Consider the following 19513-nt stretch of genomic DNA (forward strand, 5'->3'; position numbering starts at 1 on the left):
GTTTGATAAAAATAAATTTCCTTCAGATGGCAGTATGATGAAACGATGGCTGAATTTATGTGCTCATAATCAAAATTTCTGACAGTAAATCGTACCTTCGAATGAAATTTCGATAGATCACGTTGTACAGATATTGTTATTTTTCAAACTCGTATTATACGAGACCAGCCCACGTATTCGTAAATATTTTTTATTACATTAACCATTTGCACTTGTATGTCGAGTGTGACTCGACGTCAGTTTTTATCTCAGGAGCTCCCACTCTCACTCGACATTTTTTCATATCCACCTTTCCTTTGTGAAACGCGCGAAAGAAAAGCAGGATTGCATCCTGGAAATTGTTTCAAGAAATATCATACACTTAGAAATTACAAAATACAACAATAGTACGAATAAAACTGCTATTTAAGCGAATTTCTTTCTTCCTTTATTTATTTAAATTGTCTTATTTTTTAGTTAAAGTAAATTTCAAATAAAACACTTAAAAGCGTTGGCAGCTGCTGTTAACGAAATTGAAATAAAATTCCCAGTGCAAAGGGTTAAAGCAATAATTTACCTTCTAAAGATATCTTACAACGTATTTTCAATATCTCGTGCAATTTTTTCTTTTTCGTAAAATTCCATCTTAGTGAAATAATTCCTACGAGAAGTACGTTTATAGATCTCCAAAACTCCATTAAATTTTTCTATTCGTTCCCATCATGCTGAATTATTTGCAAGCCCGAGAACAACTTCCAAATGAAATTCGCTACGACACAGTTTCTCGCCGTTGTATCTATTTTAAAAGGGATCACTGTAATTCCCGATATCATTTCAAATCTCACGCTCGACTTCATAAATCCCGTGCCAATGATCGATTTACCCGGTGCTAGGTGAACGTTACTATTTTCGTCGTTGATCGTGGGCATACTGTTTTCTTAGTCGTTCGAAGGGCTTTCCAATTCATCGAAAGCAAGATACAACGTCCAAAGTTAACTTTTACGGCCTTTCAGCAAACCATAAAATTCGGAAATCGTGTAATCAACTTCCCATGAAGAAAGAAAAAGAGAAAAAGAAAGGAAAGAGGAGCTTGATTCTCTGTAAATAACAGCCGCGGTGAGGTTTTACTGGAGCCAACATCCGAACGGATGTTTCGTGATTTGCGAGTGAATTCAGGACGACTCGGGCCGAATTCTCGCGATCCAGATATGTCGGTCGGGATGAATTTTCGGTTCGAGCGTATCGTATCTTGGTTTCTCGCCAACCTACAAACTTCTTTTGATTAGCTTGAAACCTGAAGTTTATGAGATCTTCAGGTGAGAAGCGAGTTATATTGGAAACAATGAAATGGAATCCTTTGATAGTTGTAGTTTCGTCACTGAGTCTGTTCAACCAATTAACGAATTTTTATCGACTTTCGATCGATTTAATCTGTATTAATTAATCATATGTTTCATCAAAATATATTTTCAAAATATCGTATATTTGTTTATGATGATCTATGTTTGTGAAGTTTATCTAAATTTCTTTTTACGATCTCAAAATGGAGGCCGTATAACTAATAAATAACTTAAGAATATGAGTCACATATTAATGAAATTTACACGCACTTAACCATGGGTGTACGTATACGTAATGTTTATCAGAAGATCGCATGTATTTTGAACCACGCATAGAAGTTTATAATTAATACGAAACTTCTATCGATTGAGTATAACAACTAGAATTTTTTAGTAAACTACTTAAATCAGTGCTAAATATTCTCTGTTACAACGTGTAACTGCGTACAATGCCAAATATCGATAAATTTTACAATTTGCAACGAGTAAAATTCCCAGTTTGATAGACCAGAAAGTTAAGATTCAAACTAGAGTTGAAGTTTATATTAAACTCTGTTATAAAATTCAATCTATTAGGATGTCCGAAATGTTTATTCATTTCTTTTTTATTTTATATTATTTTATTGCATGCATTTTATTTTATGCACGAAATAGATCATACCTAATTCAATAAAATAATATAAAACAGAAATTGTTGTTCGTCTATTATCACCTTATGAAACGAAAGAAACTTTCCGGACAACCTAATGCTTCTCCAAAATTTGAATCATAATCCATACGACAAATATAGTTCGATGTTACAGAGCCGAAGAATTAATCACCAAAAAATCATTCGTTTCGAAAGCAGTCGTCTTTTAATAGAAATTGTTAGACAAGAAGAGTTTTCGTTCTATTATTTTTCGTGACTCTCGTGGAACGTACAATTCGTTTAAAATTCCTTGAAGCTCCTCCTGTTTATTTAGCAGTTAAACCTCTGTTCTGTCGTTCGAAACAAAGAAAGGTGCGAAATTTCTAAAATAACGTAGAATACGGTTTAGTTCGTCTCGATCTCGCGGCAAAATTAATTCCTTTTTCATTGTTTAACGACATCGGTGGTCCGTTTCCGGTTGCTTTCGAGAGTCGAGCAAACGCGGAATTCCTGCAAAACGGTTACGCCATTCCCGCGGATTCCAATTCCGGATGCGATGATCCGATTCTAGCGTGGCATCGATTTAACTGGCCAGCTATTAATACATTCGTGATTCAAGGGAACAGATCGATGTTGATCGACGATCAAACTCTTGATTTCTGACCAATATTCTGCGGAATCTCATGCACCTACGAGAAATTTCAAGATACAAAAATGCACAGTATACGCGTAATACGAAGAAACATACGAAACACTTATCCTTTGTAATGTTTTACAGATAAAGTATTTTTCTGCCTAAGTGCTATTTTGTAAATTATATTTATAATAATACGAATTTCCGAGAATGTGTACCGTCTGGCGATGATCTAGCAGGAGGAAACAACGTTGCAAAGTCTATAGAAATTCAATGTTTGTTCAGTATTTATTTATTTATTTATTATAGAAGCTAATTAATATTTCACAAATTAATATCATATTTTTGATTGTTGAAGAGTTCGAAGAGTTCGCGAAGGATAGATCGATGCGAGTCGATCGTCAAAGTATAATAGTTCGATAAGACAACGAGATTGAACGGTTTAGAAAAATGGTAGATTTTTTTTGAATTATATAAAATTATTATTTCGTAGTTTAGATTATTCCTTTTCGCTATGAAATTCGGAGGATTTAGTAGAATAGACTATTTGTCGCGAATTTTGTTTTTGTTTACCTACTACGAGTATTTTGCGTACGATTTATTTTTATTAAAGGTGTGCTCCATTTTGTCGAGTGAAATTATATTTGGTATGCGTGCCTTCCTTCGATGCCAAGTTATCCGGAGTTTAGTGTGATGAGAGAATGTGAATGAAATTCGGGGCATCTTTCAGTGACACTTGCCTTATATCTCAAACTTCTTCATGCTTTGTGTTCACTTTGTGCCTAAATTATTTTCACCTGATTTCCTGTACAACGACAATGTAGGAGTTCAAAATCATATTTCTTTTAAGAACAGAAGATATTTTTCCTTGTTCAATCGAAATTAAAATTGTCAATGGTAATAGACTCATTTACAAATACATTACGCGTTACTTTTTTACAAACACATTTACATTTGCTCGTATTTACAGTTATATCATAATGATAATTATAATATCAATATAAAATAATGTACGTATAATAGTTGTTTGACAATTGTTATATATCACGGATAATAATATCACTTTCCAAGTCAACTTAGCAAACAAAGTTGCAATAAGCTTAAGCTTTGTCACCTTAAATATTTCTGCCACGAATTGCGTGATTTTGTAACACGTGACGCAACTTCTCCTTGCTGAATAATATCAGTGTTACTATATACAATGGGCCTGAAATTCAACAGCTTTTACAGAAACAGTTTATTATTATACCGCTTACTCATGGAAGAATACAACAGTAAATACAAAAAAAAGAAGAGATTTCTTCATATTTTCACATAATTACAAGTATTTCGTGCCTTGATCTAGCTTATACAGAAACAATTTATTATTATAAAGCTTAATCATAGAAGAATACAACAGTAAATACAAAAAAAGAAGAGATTTCTTCATATGTTTACATCATTACAAGTATTTCATGTCTTGATCTAACTGTTACAAAAACAGTTTATTATTATAGTGCTTAATTATGGAAGAATACAACAGTAAATACAAAAAAAAGAAGAGATTTCTTCATATTTTCACATAATTACAAGTATTTCGTGCCTTGATCTAGCTTATACAGAAACAATTTATTATTATAAAGCTTAATCATAGAAGAATACAACAGTAAATACAAAAAAAGAAGAGATTTCTTCATATTTCTACATCATTACAAGTATTTCATGTCTTGATCTAACTGTTACAAAAACAGTTTATTATTATAGTGCTTAATTATGGAAGAATACAACAGTAAATACAAAAAAAAGAAGAGATTTCTTCATATTTTCACATAATTACAAGTATTTCGTGCCTTGATCTAGCTTATACAGAAACAATTTATTATTATAAAGCTTAATCATAGAAGAATACAACAGTAAATACAAAAAAAGAAGAGATTTCTTCATATGTTTACATCATTACAAGTATTTCATGTCTTGATCTAGCTGTTACAGAAACAGTTTATTATTACACTGCTTAATCATGGAAGAACACAACAGTAAATACAAAGATATAAACGAGAAGAGATTTCTTCGTGTGTTTATATCATTACAAGTATTTCATGTCTTGATCTAGCTGTTACAAAAACAGTTCCTTATTATACTGCTTAATCATGAAAGAATACAACAGTAAACACAAAAAAAAAGAAGAGATTTCTTCATATGTTTACATCATTACAAGTATTTCGTGCCTTGATCTAGCTTTTACAAAAACAGTTTAGTATTATACTGCTTAATCATGGAAGAATACAACAGTAAATACAAAAATATAAAGGAGAAGAGATTTCTTCATATTTTTACATAATTTCAAGTATTTCGTACGTTGATCCAGTAGAAAAGAAAACCTGCTAGAAAAGTCAATAATGCATTTATTAATTTTATAAAAATTCTAAGCCATTCAATATCAATTTGCCACGAATTAATCGTATGACAAAGTATGACGTATATTCTATTTTTCTCGTCGTACGTATCTCGTCGTAATGCGAGCGATATAACGAACTTACTACAAAATTCCATCCTCATTCACCAGCCCCCGGTTTCCTTTTCCGGATTACAAAGACCTGACGTACCGTGCAAGCCTTAACCGAGTGCCAAAAAAAGAAAAAGAAGCACACGACGATCTATTGATATCTAAATTAATCATGCTCATTAGGTGGCTGGATAGGGGAGGAGGCGAAGAAGGCTGAGGGGGCGGTTGCAGAAAAAAGAGTACTCGAATTAGTCGAAAGATTGCCCGCCGACGAAATGCATGCAGCAAGCAGCAGCGACAAACACTTCTCTTCGGAGAAGACCGAGGGTGGAAACGAGAGTCAAGTATTGACCAAGATGTCACAGACGATCACAGAATCTTCCACCACACACACGACCACGAAGAAAGAGTACATCTCATCGACGACGTCCTCGACCTTGACAAAATCTGGACAGGAACCCAGCAGCGTTAGCGTGAAGACTACCATTCATAGTACGGAACAGTCGTCCTCGGAGAATGGGGCACCTCCTGTTGTGCAGGTTTGTTAATTCTACGGTTTAATCGATACTTTAGACTAGTTGAAGAATGTAAACCGAAGCTCGTGAATGATTTCGAGATTACGTGGATGTGATAGTGAGAGAAGTACGAACAGACTCAACATGTTGGTAGATTTTTTTTTAATCAGTCAGAAGATTTCCTAATTGAAAATGAAATTTCTAGTTCACACGAGGGCAAAGCAAATTCAAACTCAATACGAAATCGAAATGATACGATAAACGTGTGTGTATAATATAAATAATCATAATCTGTCATTGTTTTAAAAGCAGGGAATTCTTGGATATGTGAAATGGAAAATATTAAGACAAGTGGAACGACGAATTAATTAATTTTTCTTAGCTAACGTAGATTAATGGAATTTTCTTTATATAAAATTTAGAAATGAAAGATAGACGACGGTAAAAATAAATAGAAATGAAGAAATAGCCCTATTCTTCTCATTATTAATTTCTGTATGTGGATATTATTCGACTATGTGCGTGTAAAAGACAGAATTTGGGATACGATAAAATAAAAATAGTAATGCAAAGGCGTGAATCTTTTTGACAAAAGGAATTAATCGTATTGGATCTTTTTTTTTCACAGTGCTACAAAGTAGAAGAACACGAAAAGATTATTCAAGATCAACCAGGCGAGATTCGTCAAGAGAAAACCGTAGTGGTTTCCCAAGACGAGGAAGGAATCAAACGAGACGTCAAATCTGCACAAATGTCGAAGCCAAGCAGAAAATGTACAGCTCCGAGATTCGTTTCGCCAATCACGGGGATGATCGTGGATCAGGGTACTGATATTATCCTCGAAGGAATCATCGATGGTAAGATAAATATCATCTCTCAAGATATTAATTTACAGAATATTATTATTCTGTGTTTGAAGTACAATAAAATATTTATCGATTGATTTTGCTAAGCAGAATGCTTCTCTTTCATCGTAACGTGTAGTTATTAGTGTGTCTTTAACGAAACTAATTAAAATTTGCGATCATAAAATGATATATCATAAGAATGAAGTGCAACAAAACGTCTGACACTTTACTTTGGCACGCAGAATATTTTCTTCTCGTCGAAACTTGAGATTATTACGCTTCTTAATATATTTTATATTATGTAGAAAATCTGATTGTTCTCCTGCCAAAATAAATTAATTTTATTTCATCGTTCGTTTACCTTTTGTAATTGTTTCGTAAATCTTGTACAGGGTTCCCTCAGCCATTTATCAGCTGGTCGAAGAATGGACAGGAATTGAAAACGAAGGACGGAATGACGATCACGTACGCGCATAATCACGTTCGTTTGGAACTGAAGAACGTAAATGTTAAGGACGCGGGACGATACACTTGCACGGCGAGCAACGAAGTCGGTTCTGCTAGTAGCACTGCCGATCTTGTTGTGAAAAGTACGTGATAATTGAGAGAAATCTTATTTATCGATTAAAAAAAATTCTATGTATCAACGTCTTTCTTTTTATTAATTTCGAAAATTGAAACAGAGACTTTAGGATAATAGCAAGTTTCCTACGATTGAGTGGCCTGATACAAATTTTGCGGTTAATCTTTGAGAATTGAGAGAAATCTTATTTATTAATTAAAAAAAATTCTATGTATCAACGTCTTTCTTTTTATTAATTTCGAAAATTGAAACAGAGACTTTAGGATAATAGCAAGTTTCCTACGATTGAGTGGCCTGATACAAATTTTGCGGTTAATCTTTGAGAATTGAGAGAAATCTTATTTATTAATTAAAAAGAATTCTATGTATCAACATCTTTCTTTTTATTAATTTCGAAAATTAAAACAGAGAATTTGGAATAACAGCAAGTTTCCTACGATTGAGTGGCCTGATACAAATTTTGCGGTTAATCTCTAATTCCTAATTTCTATGTCTTTCAATTTAATTTCATTCTTAGAGCCTATTTTTAATGAAATTTCACACGGCTCCAATGAATTTCAGAAACAATATTCCCACCGGTGTTTGGCAGAAGATTGCAAGCTCAGGTTGTGAAACGCGGAGACCGTGTGAATATGGAAGTAGAAATCACGGGAACACCAGAACCTACAGTTACTTGGTTCAAGGACGATGTTCCTATCAAAGAACGTCCACCGCAATTGAGGATCAAGCAGCAAGGAAATTGTTACATGCTACTCATCGATAAAGGTACAGGGTGTTGAACATTCACTTAATTAATAAACAATTTATAAAAGTATTATTTTCAAGTTGCTCTTCATGAAATTCATTGTAAGTATAATAAATTGTATTTCAGCTGAAAAAGAGCACGCTGGAAAATATATGGTTCGAGCAACAAATGCCGGTGGAGAAGCTCAAAGTATAGCCGATTTTGCTGTGTTCGAACCAACACCAGACACCATGGTAGAGGTCCATAAAACTGTCATCTATGAGAACGTGCAAGACAAGAAAGTTATCCAGGTAATTATTTCTTTCTACGATCATTAATCACATAGATCAACTTTAACAATAACAACATTAATTTCGATATTTTAATTTCGACTTCTTTTAACATAAGATCAAACTTATATCATAAAATAATTCATTAAAATCTTCTAATAAAAAATGTTTGGATCAAAGTTATCCTAACATTGAAATTTTCCACTAAAACATTTGCAAATTAGACTTTCATACTTTATCGGTTAAACGCCCAAACCAATTTTGTACATCGTCCAATATATTTAGGATCGACTTCGATATATTAAAGATGCAAACTAACAAAATCCAGTATAACAACATCCACAAGACTTACAATACTAAATTAAAAAATTCTTCAAAGAAAACAAAGCATAAAGTCGTATATTCGTATTTAGTCCGACGAAAAGAAGAGCGAGGTTCCCTCTAGCAAACAATCGACAAGCGAACAAGTGACAACGACGAAAATTCAACCAATTCCACCATTAAAGACAACTCCCATAGTATCATCGGCGTCAATGGCCGAGACGACCAGAACGGTAGAAAAGATCGAGGAACCAGGATCCAGTATGAGTCGTTCAGAAATGTTTTCATCCACTGTCGAATCTCATCAAAGTCAATCGAAATCCGAACAAAAGTTCCACATGAAGCTAGAGCACAAGACACCAAGCGTCTCGGTAGAACCGAAGAAGGAAGAGAAAACGGTAATAAAAGAAGTAATTCGCGAAGAAGTAGACAAGAAGGGCTTCGAGCCAAAAACTACAGTGGTCGAGGAGAAAACGAAAATCGAAAACGAGAACATCGAAACTTCGACGATAGCCAAGAAAGACGCGTTGAGTTTCTTCGAATCCATGACGAAGGAAACAGAGGCAACTCCGAAAGGTCCGAAAGAGATGATAAAATTAGTCGACGACGCTGATGGTCACGAAGTGAAGGTTGGAAAATTAACAAAAAATTACGAAAGATCTACTACTTTCCAAGAAGTGAAGAAACCAGAACCAAAGCCTGCGGAACTGCAAACTACGAAGAAAGCGGTCCACGAGATATTCACTAAATTAGAACAGGGTAGTACAGCTTCTCGTGGAGTGGACAACAAGCTGTTCGACTTCCCATACGAACCCTATAAACCACCGGTAGAGACCAAGAAGACAGTCGTGGAAGAAACAATGTCCTCGGGATCTTCTCTTCAAGGATCTGTAACTATGTCAAAGATGGAAAGCAAAATGGAAACTAAAATGGAGAGCAAGTCAGAAAGCTCTGAAATATTGATGGAGGGTTTTAAATTGGTACCAGAGCCTCCTCCAGAGATTGGTTACATGCCGAAGCCCGAAGAATTAAAAAAAAAACGCCCTGACGTGTCCATCAAGGCTAAACAGCTGCAAGAATCCTTCGACAAAACCCTGTCTCCTATAGATGCGCCTATCGGCGGTGTGAAGATTTTCCCTACACCTTCTCCAAAGATTAGCGAAGCTCCGAAAGTGGCGCCAACCTTTTCTATGCCACCTCCGCCGTTTGAGCTCGAGAAGAAAGAGGTAATCGAGGAACCGTGCGTCAGAAAGGAAATTCACGAGAAGAAGGATTACGTGTCTTCGTTCAGAGCAACGTCTCCAACTAGGCCTTGGTCATCGTCGTCTGATGTGGAAACTAGGTCACACGTGTCTACGGATTTGTCAGAATACAGGTGTCAGTCAGCTGCATCGAGTCACCAGGAGATTCTTAGGTCCACTTCGCCTAAACCTTCGGCAGATGGACTGGCTATGGAGAAATCTTGGGCGAAGAAGTATGCTGATTCTACGAGAAAGTCTTGGCCCCCTCAGGAAGAGGCGAAGTTTAAACAGGAGTGGCAGACTCCTAGCGAGGATTTCAAGAGTACGCAAAGAGAGGTTAAGAAGGAAGTGGAAGAGATTGACGGTGGAATTAGAAAGACTAGTATGGAGTCGTCCAGCACTACAGAGAGGCGTTCGTGGAGCTCGAAACAGGAATCGATGGAGAAGATGTCGAAAAGAGCTCCGTCTCCACCTAAAATTCAACCAATCATTTATAACGCTGAAACCATCAAAGTGGATCATGTGGTGAATAAAATGGAAGAGAAGTCATCGTACGAAAAATACAGTAGTGAATTCGATACGAAGAAGTCAGAGAAATCGGAGAAGATGGAAGAGACATATTCAAAGAAATGGACAGGATCTGACGATCTGAAGGCTCCAAGTCTCGTCAGAAGCGTCGGACCGCCGAAAATACCAGTGGCCCAACCGTATCAGTTGACACCAACTCCTCCAGCTACGGATCAGATTATTCTGGAACCGGGTCCTCCTCCGGAAATCGGATATATTCCGGCACCAACGGTCAAAGAGAAAAAGATCGAGAAGATAGAGAAGTCCTTGGAGGTGTCGTTGGAGCATCAGCCAGCTAAAATTCCACCTGGAGGAATCAGAACCTTCCCTCCAGCTCCAAAAAAGGAGGAGCCACCTGCGTTGCCTCCTAAAGACGTTAGAATGACTCCTCCTCCTATCCCGGCCAAGACGCAAACACCTGCAGAGATCCTAGAACCGTTTCCATTTAAACCTTCTCCTCCATCTACGATAAAGACGCCAAAAGTGCCACCTCCGCCGACTCCAACAAAATTTATCAAAAGCAGCTTTACTCAAGAAAGTGACTACGAATCGGACATGGATAGTTTGATGAAAGCAAAGTGGAGGCCATACGAGAGCGACAGCGAAGAGCCACGTTATCGAAGAGTTCAGCCACCAGTGCCTAAGCAGCCGATTAGGCCAAGGTCGACCGAGCCTGAGCCACTTCCTCCATCTAAATTCGAGGTTCCCCCTGCAACTGTGGGTCCACCTAGACCCGTGATCACCAAAGAACAGCAAGAGAAAGTTTGTAAGAAGACTACGACCTTTAAAAAACAAGAGAAAGAGATGAAACAGCAACAACAGAAATATCAAGTGGTTCAGCCTCCACCACAGATCGAATTGAAGCCTGGCTCTCCTCCTATCTATGTTCAACCAGCCGTGAAGAGTCCAACGCCGAAAAGTCCACCTGGTAAGAAGCCGGAATCTCCGAAATTCAAAGTGAAGACGTTCCAACAGGAAAGTGGATACATGGCAGATACCGACGAGCCGTTCCAGCAGAGAAGTTCGATTCAATCGATGCAGAAAAGCTTCGGAAAGCACGAATCTTCGTCGTCCATGACCTCTCACACGGAGTCGCGCACTTCGTATCAGGAAAGTCGATCGGAATATTTCGAGAGCAAAAGTTACGATAGCCGACAGCAGCAACAGAAAAAGGAATCGTTCGTGTCACCTGCTCCTTCGAAGCAGCCGACAACTCAGCCAGCCAGCGTTCAACAACGTAGCTCGTTCGTTGAAAAGAGCTACGCGTCCTCCGCGTCCCCGTCGAGATTCAGTTCTACGAAGGTTCGAGAAGTGTGCTTTCAGTAGCTTGATGTGTATAGAGAGCAGGATGAACAGCGTGGAATTGCTTGGATCGAAGAAATTTTTCTTTGTTTAATCGAATGAATCGATCATGTCTTTTTAACAAATGTCTTCTTTTAGCTTTTGTGTTGAGATAACAATTGTGTGTTAATTGCGATGCGTTTTTAACCAGTTTGTTATAGGTTTATACTTATCGTCTGAGAGTTGAACATACAGTTTGTTGCTTTGTAGTCCTCAATTGGTAAATATCTTGGTAGATTGTTACATTTGATTATTGTTAAACCAAAAAATATATTAGAGCGAAATGTTAAAAGATTTGTTAAATCAGATTATAAAATCAGATTAAAAATATATGAAATATAAAACTCTGTTGTGTGAAATTACATTCTGAGTGAAATTAATTAATTCTGAGTGAAATTCGCGACGTGAAAAGCTGCTAATAAGTTTTTCAATCCTAAAGTAACTTTAAACACGTTTTCTATATTTTATATAACATCAGAGTGAATCTTCCAAGTTTCGAATGCCTTCGAATTAATTTTTGTTGTACAAAATGGTGCAAAATATTTGGTGTTCCATATAACAGAGTTAGTACGCCTAAAATCATTCAATTGTGATACAAGTACGTACCACGTGTCATATATTGGAGCATACATCAAATAAGATAGCACACAAAGATGAAAATTAAGGAATAATGGATAAGATGCAATATGTTACTTATTGAGGACTAATTGTATGTTTTTGTCTTTCTTGTCAGCATTAGCTAAGTATTGTCTTTCTTTCTTTTTTTTTCTTTCTTTTTTTTGCGTGTTTGATATAATCGTACGAAAACGACTGTAATTTTTTCTAGGAAACAATTTACACCACGGATCAGTCGCAGAAGAAGCTGGAAACAGCAAAGAAGATCCTGCCACCCTCTCCGAGTCCTTCGAAATTCGTGAAGAGCGAATTTCGCGAAAGCGATTACGAGAGCGACTACGATGGCAGAATACCACCCCTTTGGAAACCGCGGGGTTACGAAAGCGACGACCAGACTTTCAGACCCGTAAAACCAAGTCTCGCTGGTCCAGGTATCTATAAATTCTAATGTAAACGACAACTCCCTATTATGGTATTATTCAAAACTCGTTACACGAGCCTATTAGAAATTGTACATAGTATTATCGTTAGTAGTTTCTTCTGATGAATACAATATAAAGCTGCGTCTACATCATAGAGGGTAGTTTGATGACATAACTCGATTATCTTAAATTTTAATTAATAATGACCTATTTAATATATATATGTCGGGTTTGTCGGGTTGGCGGTAGTTCTAGGGGCGCGTTGCGTAACGTTGTCTTCATTAAGACAAGCCATCGTAGTTGTTCAATGAGGTTTATATTTACAATTATGTGTACAAGTGTTGATTTAACAAGGTTTAACAATTTAACGTGTTTATTAGTCACTCTTAAGGGAGTATTCTAGTCTAGAAATTTGAAAAAATCGAAATTTTTTTTCATATCTCCAAAGTTTAGACATTCAAGAATATGCCCTTAAAAGGATTTTTCAAAATTTCAATTATTTTATGAGTTACAGCCATTTTTGTGACGCAGCATCTGCTCCGATCCGACCGGGACCAATGTGCAATAAACGGTAGACGCTACTCGAGTACCTACGTCTCAAAACTTTAAACGCGTTTTTCTCGAAAGTACTTTTTTCGAGTTGGCGTTCACGATATCTCAAGTTCTAATGAATCGATTTATTTCAAATTTGGTTTGAATATTCCTTATATACTCCTCTATCGTCCGGACCATGCTCAGCTCAAAATCTTTAATATTACTATTTTTTAAACGTTCGGAATTGTCAAAAAAAAAAAAAAGTGCGGAATAAGAAATTTTTTTTCAAACGGCCGCCATTTTCAATTATTTTATGAGTTACAGCCATTTTTGTGACGCAGCATCTGCTCCGATCCGACCGGGACCAATGTGCAATAAACGGTAGACGCTACTCGAGTACCTACGTCTCAAAACTTTAAACGCGTTTTTCTCGAAAGTACTTTTTTCGAGTTGGCGTTCACGATATCTCAAGTTCTAATGAATCGATTTATTTCAAATTTGGTTTGAATATTCCTTATATACTCCTCTATCGTCCGGACCATGCTCAGCTCAAAATCTTTAATATTACTATTTTTTAAACGTTCGGAATTGTCAAAAAAAAAAAAAAGTGCGGAATAAGAAATTTTTTTTCAAACGGCCGTCATTTTGTGAAAAAATGTTGTATTGACTTTTCCAAGATTCAGACGATAGCGGCATCCATACTAATTAAGAATCCGTTCGCATTTTTTGTTTCGGATGACCAGAAGAGTTGGTATCATGCACGCCACGACACCCCATTTTTTTGGCAGCACCCACTTTGCCGGCTCATAGCTTTTTAAATATTGAGTTTTTTTCAGTGAATTTTTTACGTAATCTCGAAATATCGATAAACAAATGCTAAAAAGAAGGATAGCAAAAATATTTTTTGTTTCGCTTGTACAGAGCTTCAAAAATCGCCCGAAATTCATGCCTCTAGACCAGAATACCCCCTTACAGTAAAGACAATGTTCTTAGGCTCAAACGAATCCACCGTCAACGGGATAACTCTTTGTACAATTGAATATCTTTTGAATCTCAAAATGACCTTAGCTGTGACGCACGGTATCTTTCTGACTGATCGACCAGACATTGTGTGTAAACTCTCCAAGGTGATCATAAGAAAAGAAGACTGACACGACCACGCTTGTCAATTGCGTATTGATCGGGGTTATCAACAAAGTTCCAGGCGTCGTTACTAGACAGACACGCGTAGAATCGTCACAGCTCCTGCCCCGGGGCTTGTTTGTTAATACAGCGTGTGTCCCTCGATATTGGTACTTCTACTGTTAAGTAAAAAGGTTCATCCCGTGACCGTGGCTATGTTCGGCGACCATTCGTGTCACCTCGAGCCCAAGCCCACTGTCACAAATCTCGGGCAAAAATCAGATCGTATCACAACTACTACTCCTAAGTTCTATTATTTAAGTTCAGCTATAATGAATAGTTTAGACCAAAGTATTGGGAATCTTCCCAAAATTCCAAGAGAAAGGTCCATTGTTCCTACATCTCCGACATATATATTTAATATGACTTTAATATGAGATTCCATTAGTGCAAAGATCAAAGTCGTTTCTTGTATCTCATAATATCATTCAAAGGATCTTCGTCCCGTTTTTGCAATTCATTTCTTCCGAGTTCTTAAGGACATATTTTCAGTTTGTCAAAGATAAATCTAATCCGTAATTTCCCTTTCGTTATGTTCGTCTAATTCGTCTGTACATTTACCAAATGAGAGACATAAAAAATTATAAAGCATCGATGACGATGGTCTTTGGAAAACTTAAAACAAAGGGAACTAATAAAAGGTGTACTACGATAATTGTTTCTTGAAATGATAGCGAAAGATACAGTTTGGTAACAGGATCTAAACGTACCAAAAACTTGCAGAAGGATTTATTTTATTATGATACTGTTTTATTATATCACGTAGATGCAGCTTGATATACATTGTATTGTCACATTGTAGAAATATTGGTTAAGGGAAATGTCATTGTGAAAATAAGAATTGCTTTCCAACAGCGCCAGTAGAACAAAATCGACTGGCCGGTGTCGATGGGTCTCTCACTCTTTACGACTTTTTTCCAGCTTACAACAAGTAGTCCTCCTGGCAAGCTTTCTTCCCTTCTCGTTGTTTACCTCGCAAGATAAGTTCTCCTCTCTTCCTGCTTCGCTTGCTTCTCTCTTTTCTTCTCGGCCACTCGAAGTACGTACTTGTGTTTACCCGCTTTTTCTCCGAATCTTTCTCCATCTATCTTCGTGGCTAACCAACTTCATCTTCTTCTACTTCGTCTCCATCGCCTTTGTTCTATTCTTCGTTGTTTCTTCACGCTGGTTTCACCCTCGTTTCAAAACACTGAAACTTCGTTTCACTGCACGTGTCTTCGCTATTCGCGATTTCACACAATCGTTCATTCAAAAACAAACCAAAAAAAAAAAAAGAAAACAAAAGAATCAATCAACATCGGATAAAGCCATCGAATAGAGGAAGCTCGATGATCCATCGTGAACTCGTTTAAACGAACGAGAACGATTCAACGACGCGTGAAACCGACGTCGTCACGACGCGCGACCCTTCTGTCCGCTTTCTTCACCACGTCGACGTCTCTCGATCGAGGTCACCCGGGAACTATTTTCTACCGATAGGCAAACCCAGGGAGCCTCGAACGCCGCTGATCGAGGAGATCTCGAAGAAGGAGCTCGAGAGAAAGGAGGAGAGAATCGCAACAACCACTCCGACCAAGCAGAAGACGGTTCTCCTTCCTGGTTCTCCGCCAGAAATCGCCTATGCACCGCCTCAACCAACTTACTACGAAGCTCGATCTGGTATGCCTTTCCACAACGCGATCGGCACGGAAACCAAGAAAACAGTCAGAATGGACGAATCCACGGAAAACAGCAGAAGAATCGTTACGGTGGAGCAGACTAGTCGAGTGATCAAATTTGGCGACCAGAAACCATCGGCTGACTTCAGAAGCTTCGACGCGACGCCCGATCAACGACACAAGTCGACGTTTAAAGTACCGACTCCAAAGAAGTTTGTTCAAGGTCAATTTAGAGAATCAGATTACGAGAGCGATATCGATACGAGGATCAAACCTAAATGGGCTCCAGCGGACAGTGACACGGAGGAACCACGGTACAGGAAGGTTCAACCGCCTATGATGAAGGCGCCAAGGTCATCGAGTGCTCCGGTTAGACACGAACACGTGGTTTCGCCGTTGGAGTTTGACACTGGGCCACCCGTGATCAAGAGACAAACGTCGATGACCCAGCTAAGGGACGATAGTGGAACGAGGAGGATCGACTCGCAGATGAAAATTCAGAAGGAAGTTAGCTCCAGGCAGGAGGATGTGCTGAAGCCTGGATCACCACCTGAGTTTGGTTTTATCTCGAGGAGCGACATGAAGAAGGCAGCCAATCGTAAGAATCACGTTGATGTCTCTGTTCTTGCGTATGCTTGCCGGCAGGGGGTTGCTTTGGGTGTTTAACGTTTGCCAGGGGTTCGTTTTGGGAATAGGTGAAGATTCATGGAAATGTTATATGTGGCCTATATCGTTGGGAGGACTAAGGAAGTAGATAAAACATTTTCTAAGAGGATTTATGCTTGATGAAAATTTATAGAATAATATTAATCGTTATGGATATATCTGACGAGTTACTATGATTTAATCAGAGCACGTGTCTAGTATATGTATTGTAGTATATGTATATTTATATGTATATATATCTGTATTGTGGTATTTATCAAGTTTGGGGATTCTTGTCGCTAATAACCTTGCAGTTGACGCGACATTAAGGTGTTGTAACATTCAGAAAGGGAATGACAATTTAGCAAACATCATTTATTAAGTAGGGATGCAGCGAAGCAAATTCTATTAACCCTCAATTTGGATTTTTGGATTATTGGTATCGACGATAGTTTAGATTGAAAAGAAAAGTTGCTCGTATACTTTTGGTGTATTGTTTTGTGTTTTATATCTTACGCGATAAAAGCTATCAACCTATTAAGTTTATTGGAGAAATACTTTCTATGTTTCGTTCATTCATAGCTCGAAATATTGAAATAGTTTAGATATACGAAATTATTTATTTTGCAAAAAGAGTCTATTTTGTAAGATTTACAGCGAAATTAAATAGAAAAGCTAGAGATCGTACGAAAGCTAGAATACAAATGAGGATTAAGTAGGATAAATTAATCCAAGCAAAATCATCGTGTTTACCTATAATCCGACGATACCAATTGAAGATTATTCACCTTTCTCTGTTTATTCGAGAATCGCGACTATTCAAATTCTTATCTTCGCCATCTTTTCATTCTGATAAATAATTCGCGGTTATCATCTTCTCTACACTCTAACTGTCTATCTTCCTCTGCGCGCTTGCTGAAAGTAAAGCAAAGTAAAGAAATATTTCGCTGGCGAGCTGTGTTGTCCCGTAACACAAAAAAATCTGAAACATCCGCAGACGTCGCGTCGCGTCACATGAGCGACATGACCAGCAGCTTCAAATCGAAAACCGAGAAATTCGTCAGCGACATCCAGTCGGATCTGAAGCAGGGCAAGCCGATCCTCAAGCATCCGATCGATAGCCGAGCCAGCGATGGCGACGAGCCCAGAACTTACAGAGAGGAATCACGACACTCGGAACATGGTAATTTAGACTCTATAGTAATTCAATTATACGATATAGTATAAATAGTAGATGCACATTTTATGGCTAATTCCATTGAAAATAGTATCTTTTGTCATTGAAATACATGTATGGTTAATCGTTATATTTTATACTTTGAAGCTAAACAAGCGTTTGCTTAGAAATTATTAGAACTTCAGATTTTATTGCAGTATGATTAATTGCTATATTTTATATTTTGAAACTGAACAAGCGTTTGCTTAAAAATTATTAGAACTTCAGATTTTATTGTAGTTTAATTCTATGACATAATTATATCTTATCATTGAAATGCGTGTATGGTTAATTGCTATATTTTATACTTTGAAGCCAAACAAGCATTTGCTTAGAAATTATTAGAACTTCAGATTTTATTGCAGTTTAATTCTATGACATAATATACAGTTTATATTGCATTGCATTGAAGATAGGATCTTCTACTATTGAAATATATAAACAATTAAGTACTGTATCTTATATTTAAAAATCACATAACCATTTGCTTAAAAATTATTACAAGTTTCGACCTAATACAGTTATATAGTATATATATAACTTTACATTTGTATAGTATAGTTATATAGTATAGTTCATAACCCCATTCCATTACGAATGCAAAGTCGAGAAATATTCTGCTGTCACGAGACAGTTACTTGATTGCACAGAAAGTTCAAAAACATCGTTTCTATTCAAAGATATAATTTTATAACCTCCGAAACAATTAGAAAAATCAACCATCATAGTATCGTAGTAAAGAAATCCCAGCGAATACTCGTCTGTCTCAAAGAAAAGTTCTTCGAGAGGCAGAAAAATTATTGCAAAGCAGCTTCTATTTAACTTGATCGAACATCGATAATACCGCCACTTATAAAAATATCCAAACAAAACCATCGCAAAGAAATATCTTCAACCAACAAAAATCGCAAAAAAACACAGGAACGAAGCAAATCGACCCAGACACCGGGCTGATATACTTCAAGTACGACTTTGGCTACGAGTTCGGAATCGTGCTTCCTGGGGAAGGCAAAAGAACAGTCAGCAGTACTAACAGAACGATCCAAGGCCAACGACGAGCCAGCGACATCGAGGTACCCATCGTTCACGAGTTCACTACGAGGAAAGAGAACGGTTTCGCGAAGAGAAGCAGTTCTACGGCGTCTTCGACGCGACAGAGCAAACCTGCTGGCAAATTTGGCACGTCGAAGACGGTGAAATGGGAGCCAACGTCGGAGAGCGAGTTCTCGGAGGCGGAGGACATCAGAAACGCGAGAAAAAGGCATCAAGAGGGAGGAAGCACGATGGCGCCACCTAGTCTCGTTATACCTTGTTCGCCATCGCCATCCAGATGGGATCACACGACGCCCAGTCCGATTTCCCTGAGCCCAAGCTTACCAAGTCTCTCCCCCAGATACAGTAGCGCTACAGGACCACCCAGCAATGTCGACTCAGCAGGTATTCGCCTGCTTCTGCGACGATTGTATCGATAACGAGCTATTATCATCGCATTTGTTTAGCATCCGCAGTCCCTCAGCTTTGGATACTTTTGTTTCTTGGTCGTTTGTGTACCTGCAATTTTTTACATTGCCTCCGCACGTATTTGTATTTTCGGGTTTGCCGTATTTTGCACTTGACGTGGTTTGGCACAGAGTGTAGTTTATGACGCTTGGCGTAAGTTTCAAAAGAACACCAATTCGAGAGCTTCGTGCCCGATGGAATTTATTTGGCGCAAATACGATTTACGTTGTTGACTTTTGGCAGAA

General features: G+C 37.5%; 1 protein-coding gene across 9 annotated transcripts in view; it reads left to right on the forward strand.

The window, feature by feature from the left end:
* LOC105681464 (titin) overlaps nucleotides 1-19513 on the forward strand; it is an 81469-nt gene that overhangs the window by 59015 nt on the left and 2941 nt on the right. For 4 of the 9 annotated variants that reach the window (XM_024370795.2, XM_012391172.2, XM_012391174.3 and 1 more), the window contains 10 exons: nucleotides 5250-5605; nucleotides 6210-6438; nucleotides 6822-7019; nucleotides 7574-7777; nucleotides 7884-8047; nucleotides 8440-11457; nucleotides 12323-12542; nucleotides 15729-16505; nucleotides 17550-17735; nucleotides 18690-19205. In XM_024370795.2, the coding sequence (XP_024226563.1) occupies nucleotides 5250-5605; nucleotides 6210-6438; nucleotides 6822-7019; nucleotides 7574-7777; nucleotides 7884-8047; nucleotides 8440-11457; nucleotides 12323-12542; nucleotides 15729-16505; nucleotides 17550-17735; nucleotides 18690-19205 (5868 nt within the window). Of the gene's footprint in view, nucleotides 1-5249; nucleotides 5606-6209; nucleotides 6439-6821; nucleotides 7020-7573; nucleotides 7778-7883; nucleotides 8048-8439; nucleotides 11458-12322; nucleotides 12543-15170; nucleotides 15532-15728; nucleotides 16506-17549; nucleotides 17736-18689; nucleotides 19206-19513 lie in introns of those variants that run through there. The other 5 variants (XR_001102639.3, XM_024370796.2, XM_024370797.2 and 2 more) reach the window with 5 other exon arrangements.

This window comes from Bombus impatiens, unplaced genomic scaffold, assembly GCF_000188095.3.
Source record: "Bombus impatiens unplaced genomic scaffold, BIMP_2.2 scf_0967, whole genome shotgun sequence".
NCBI lineage: Eukaryota > Metazoa > Arthropoda > Insecta > Hymenoptera > Apidae > Bombus > Bombus impatiens.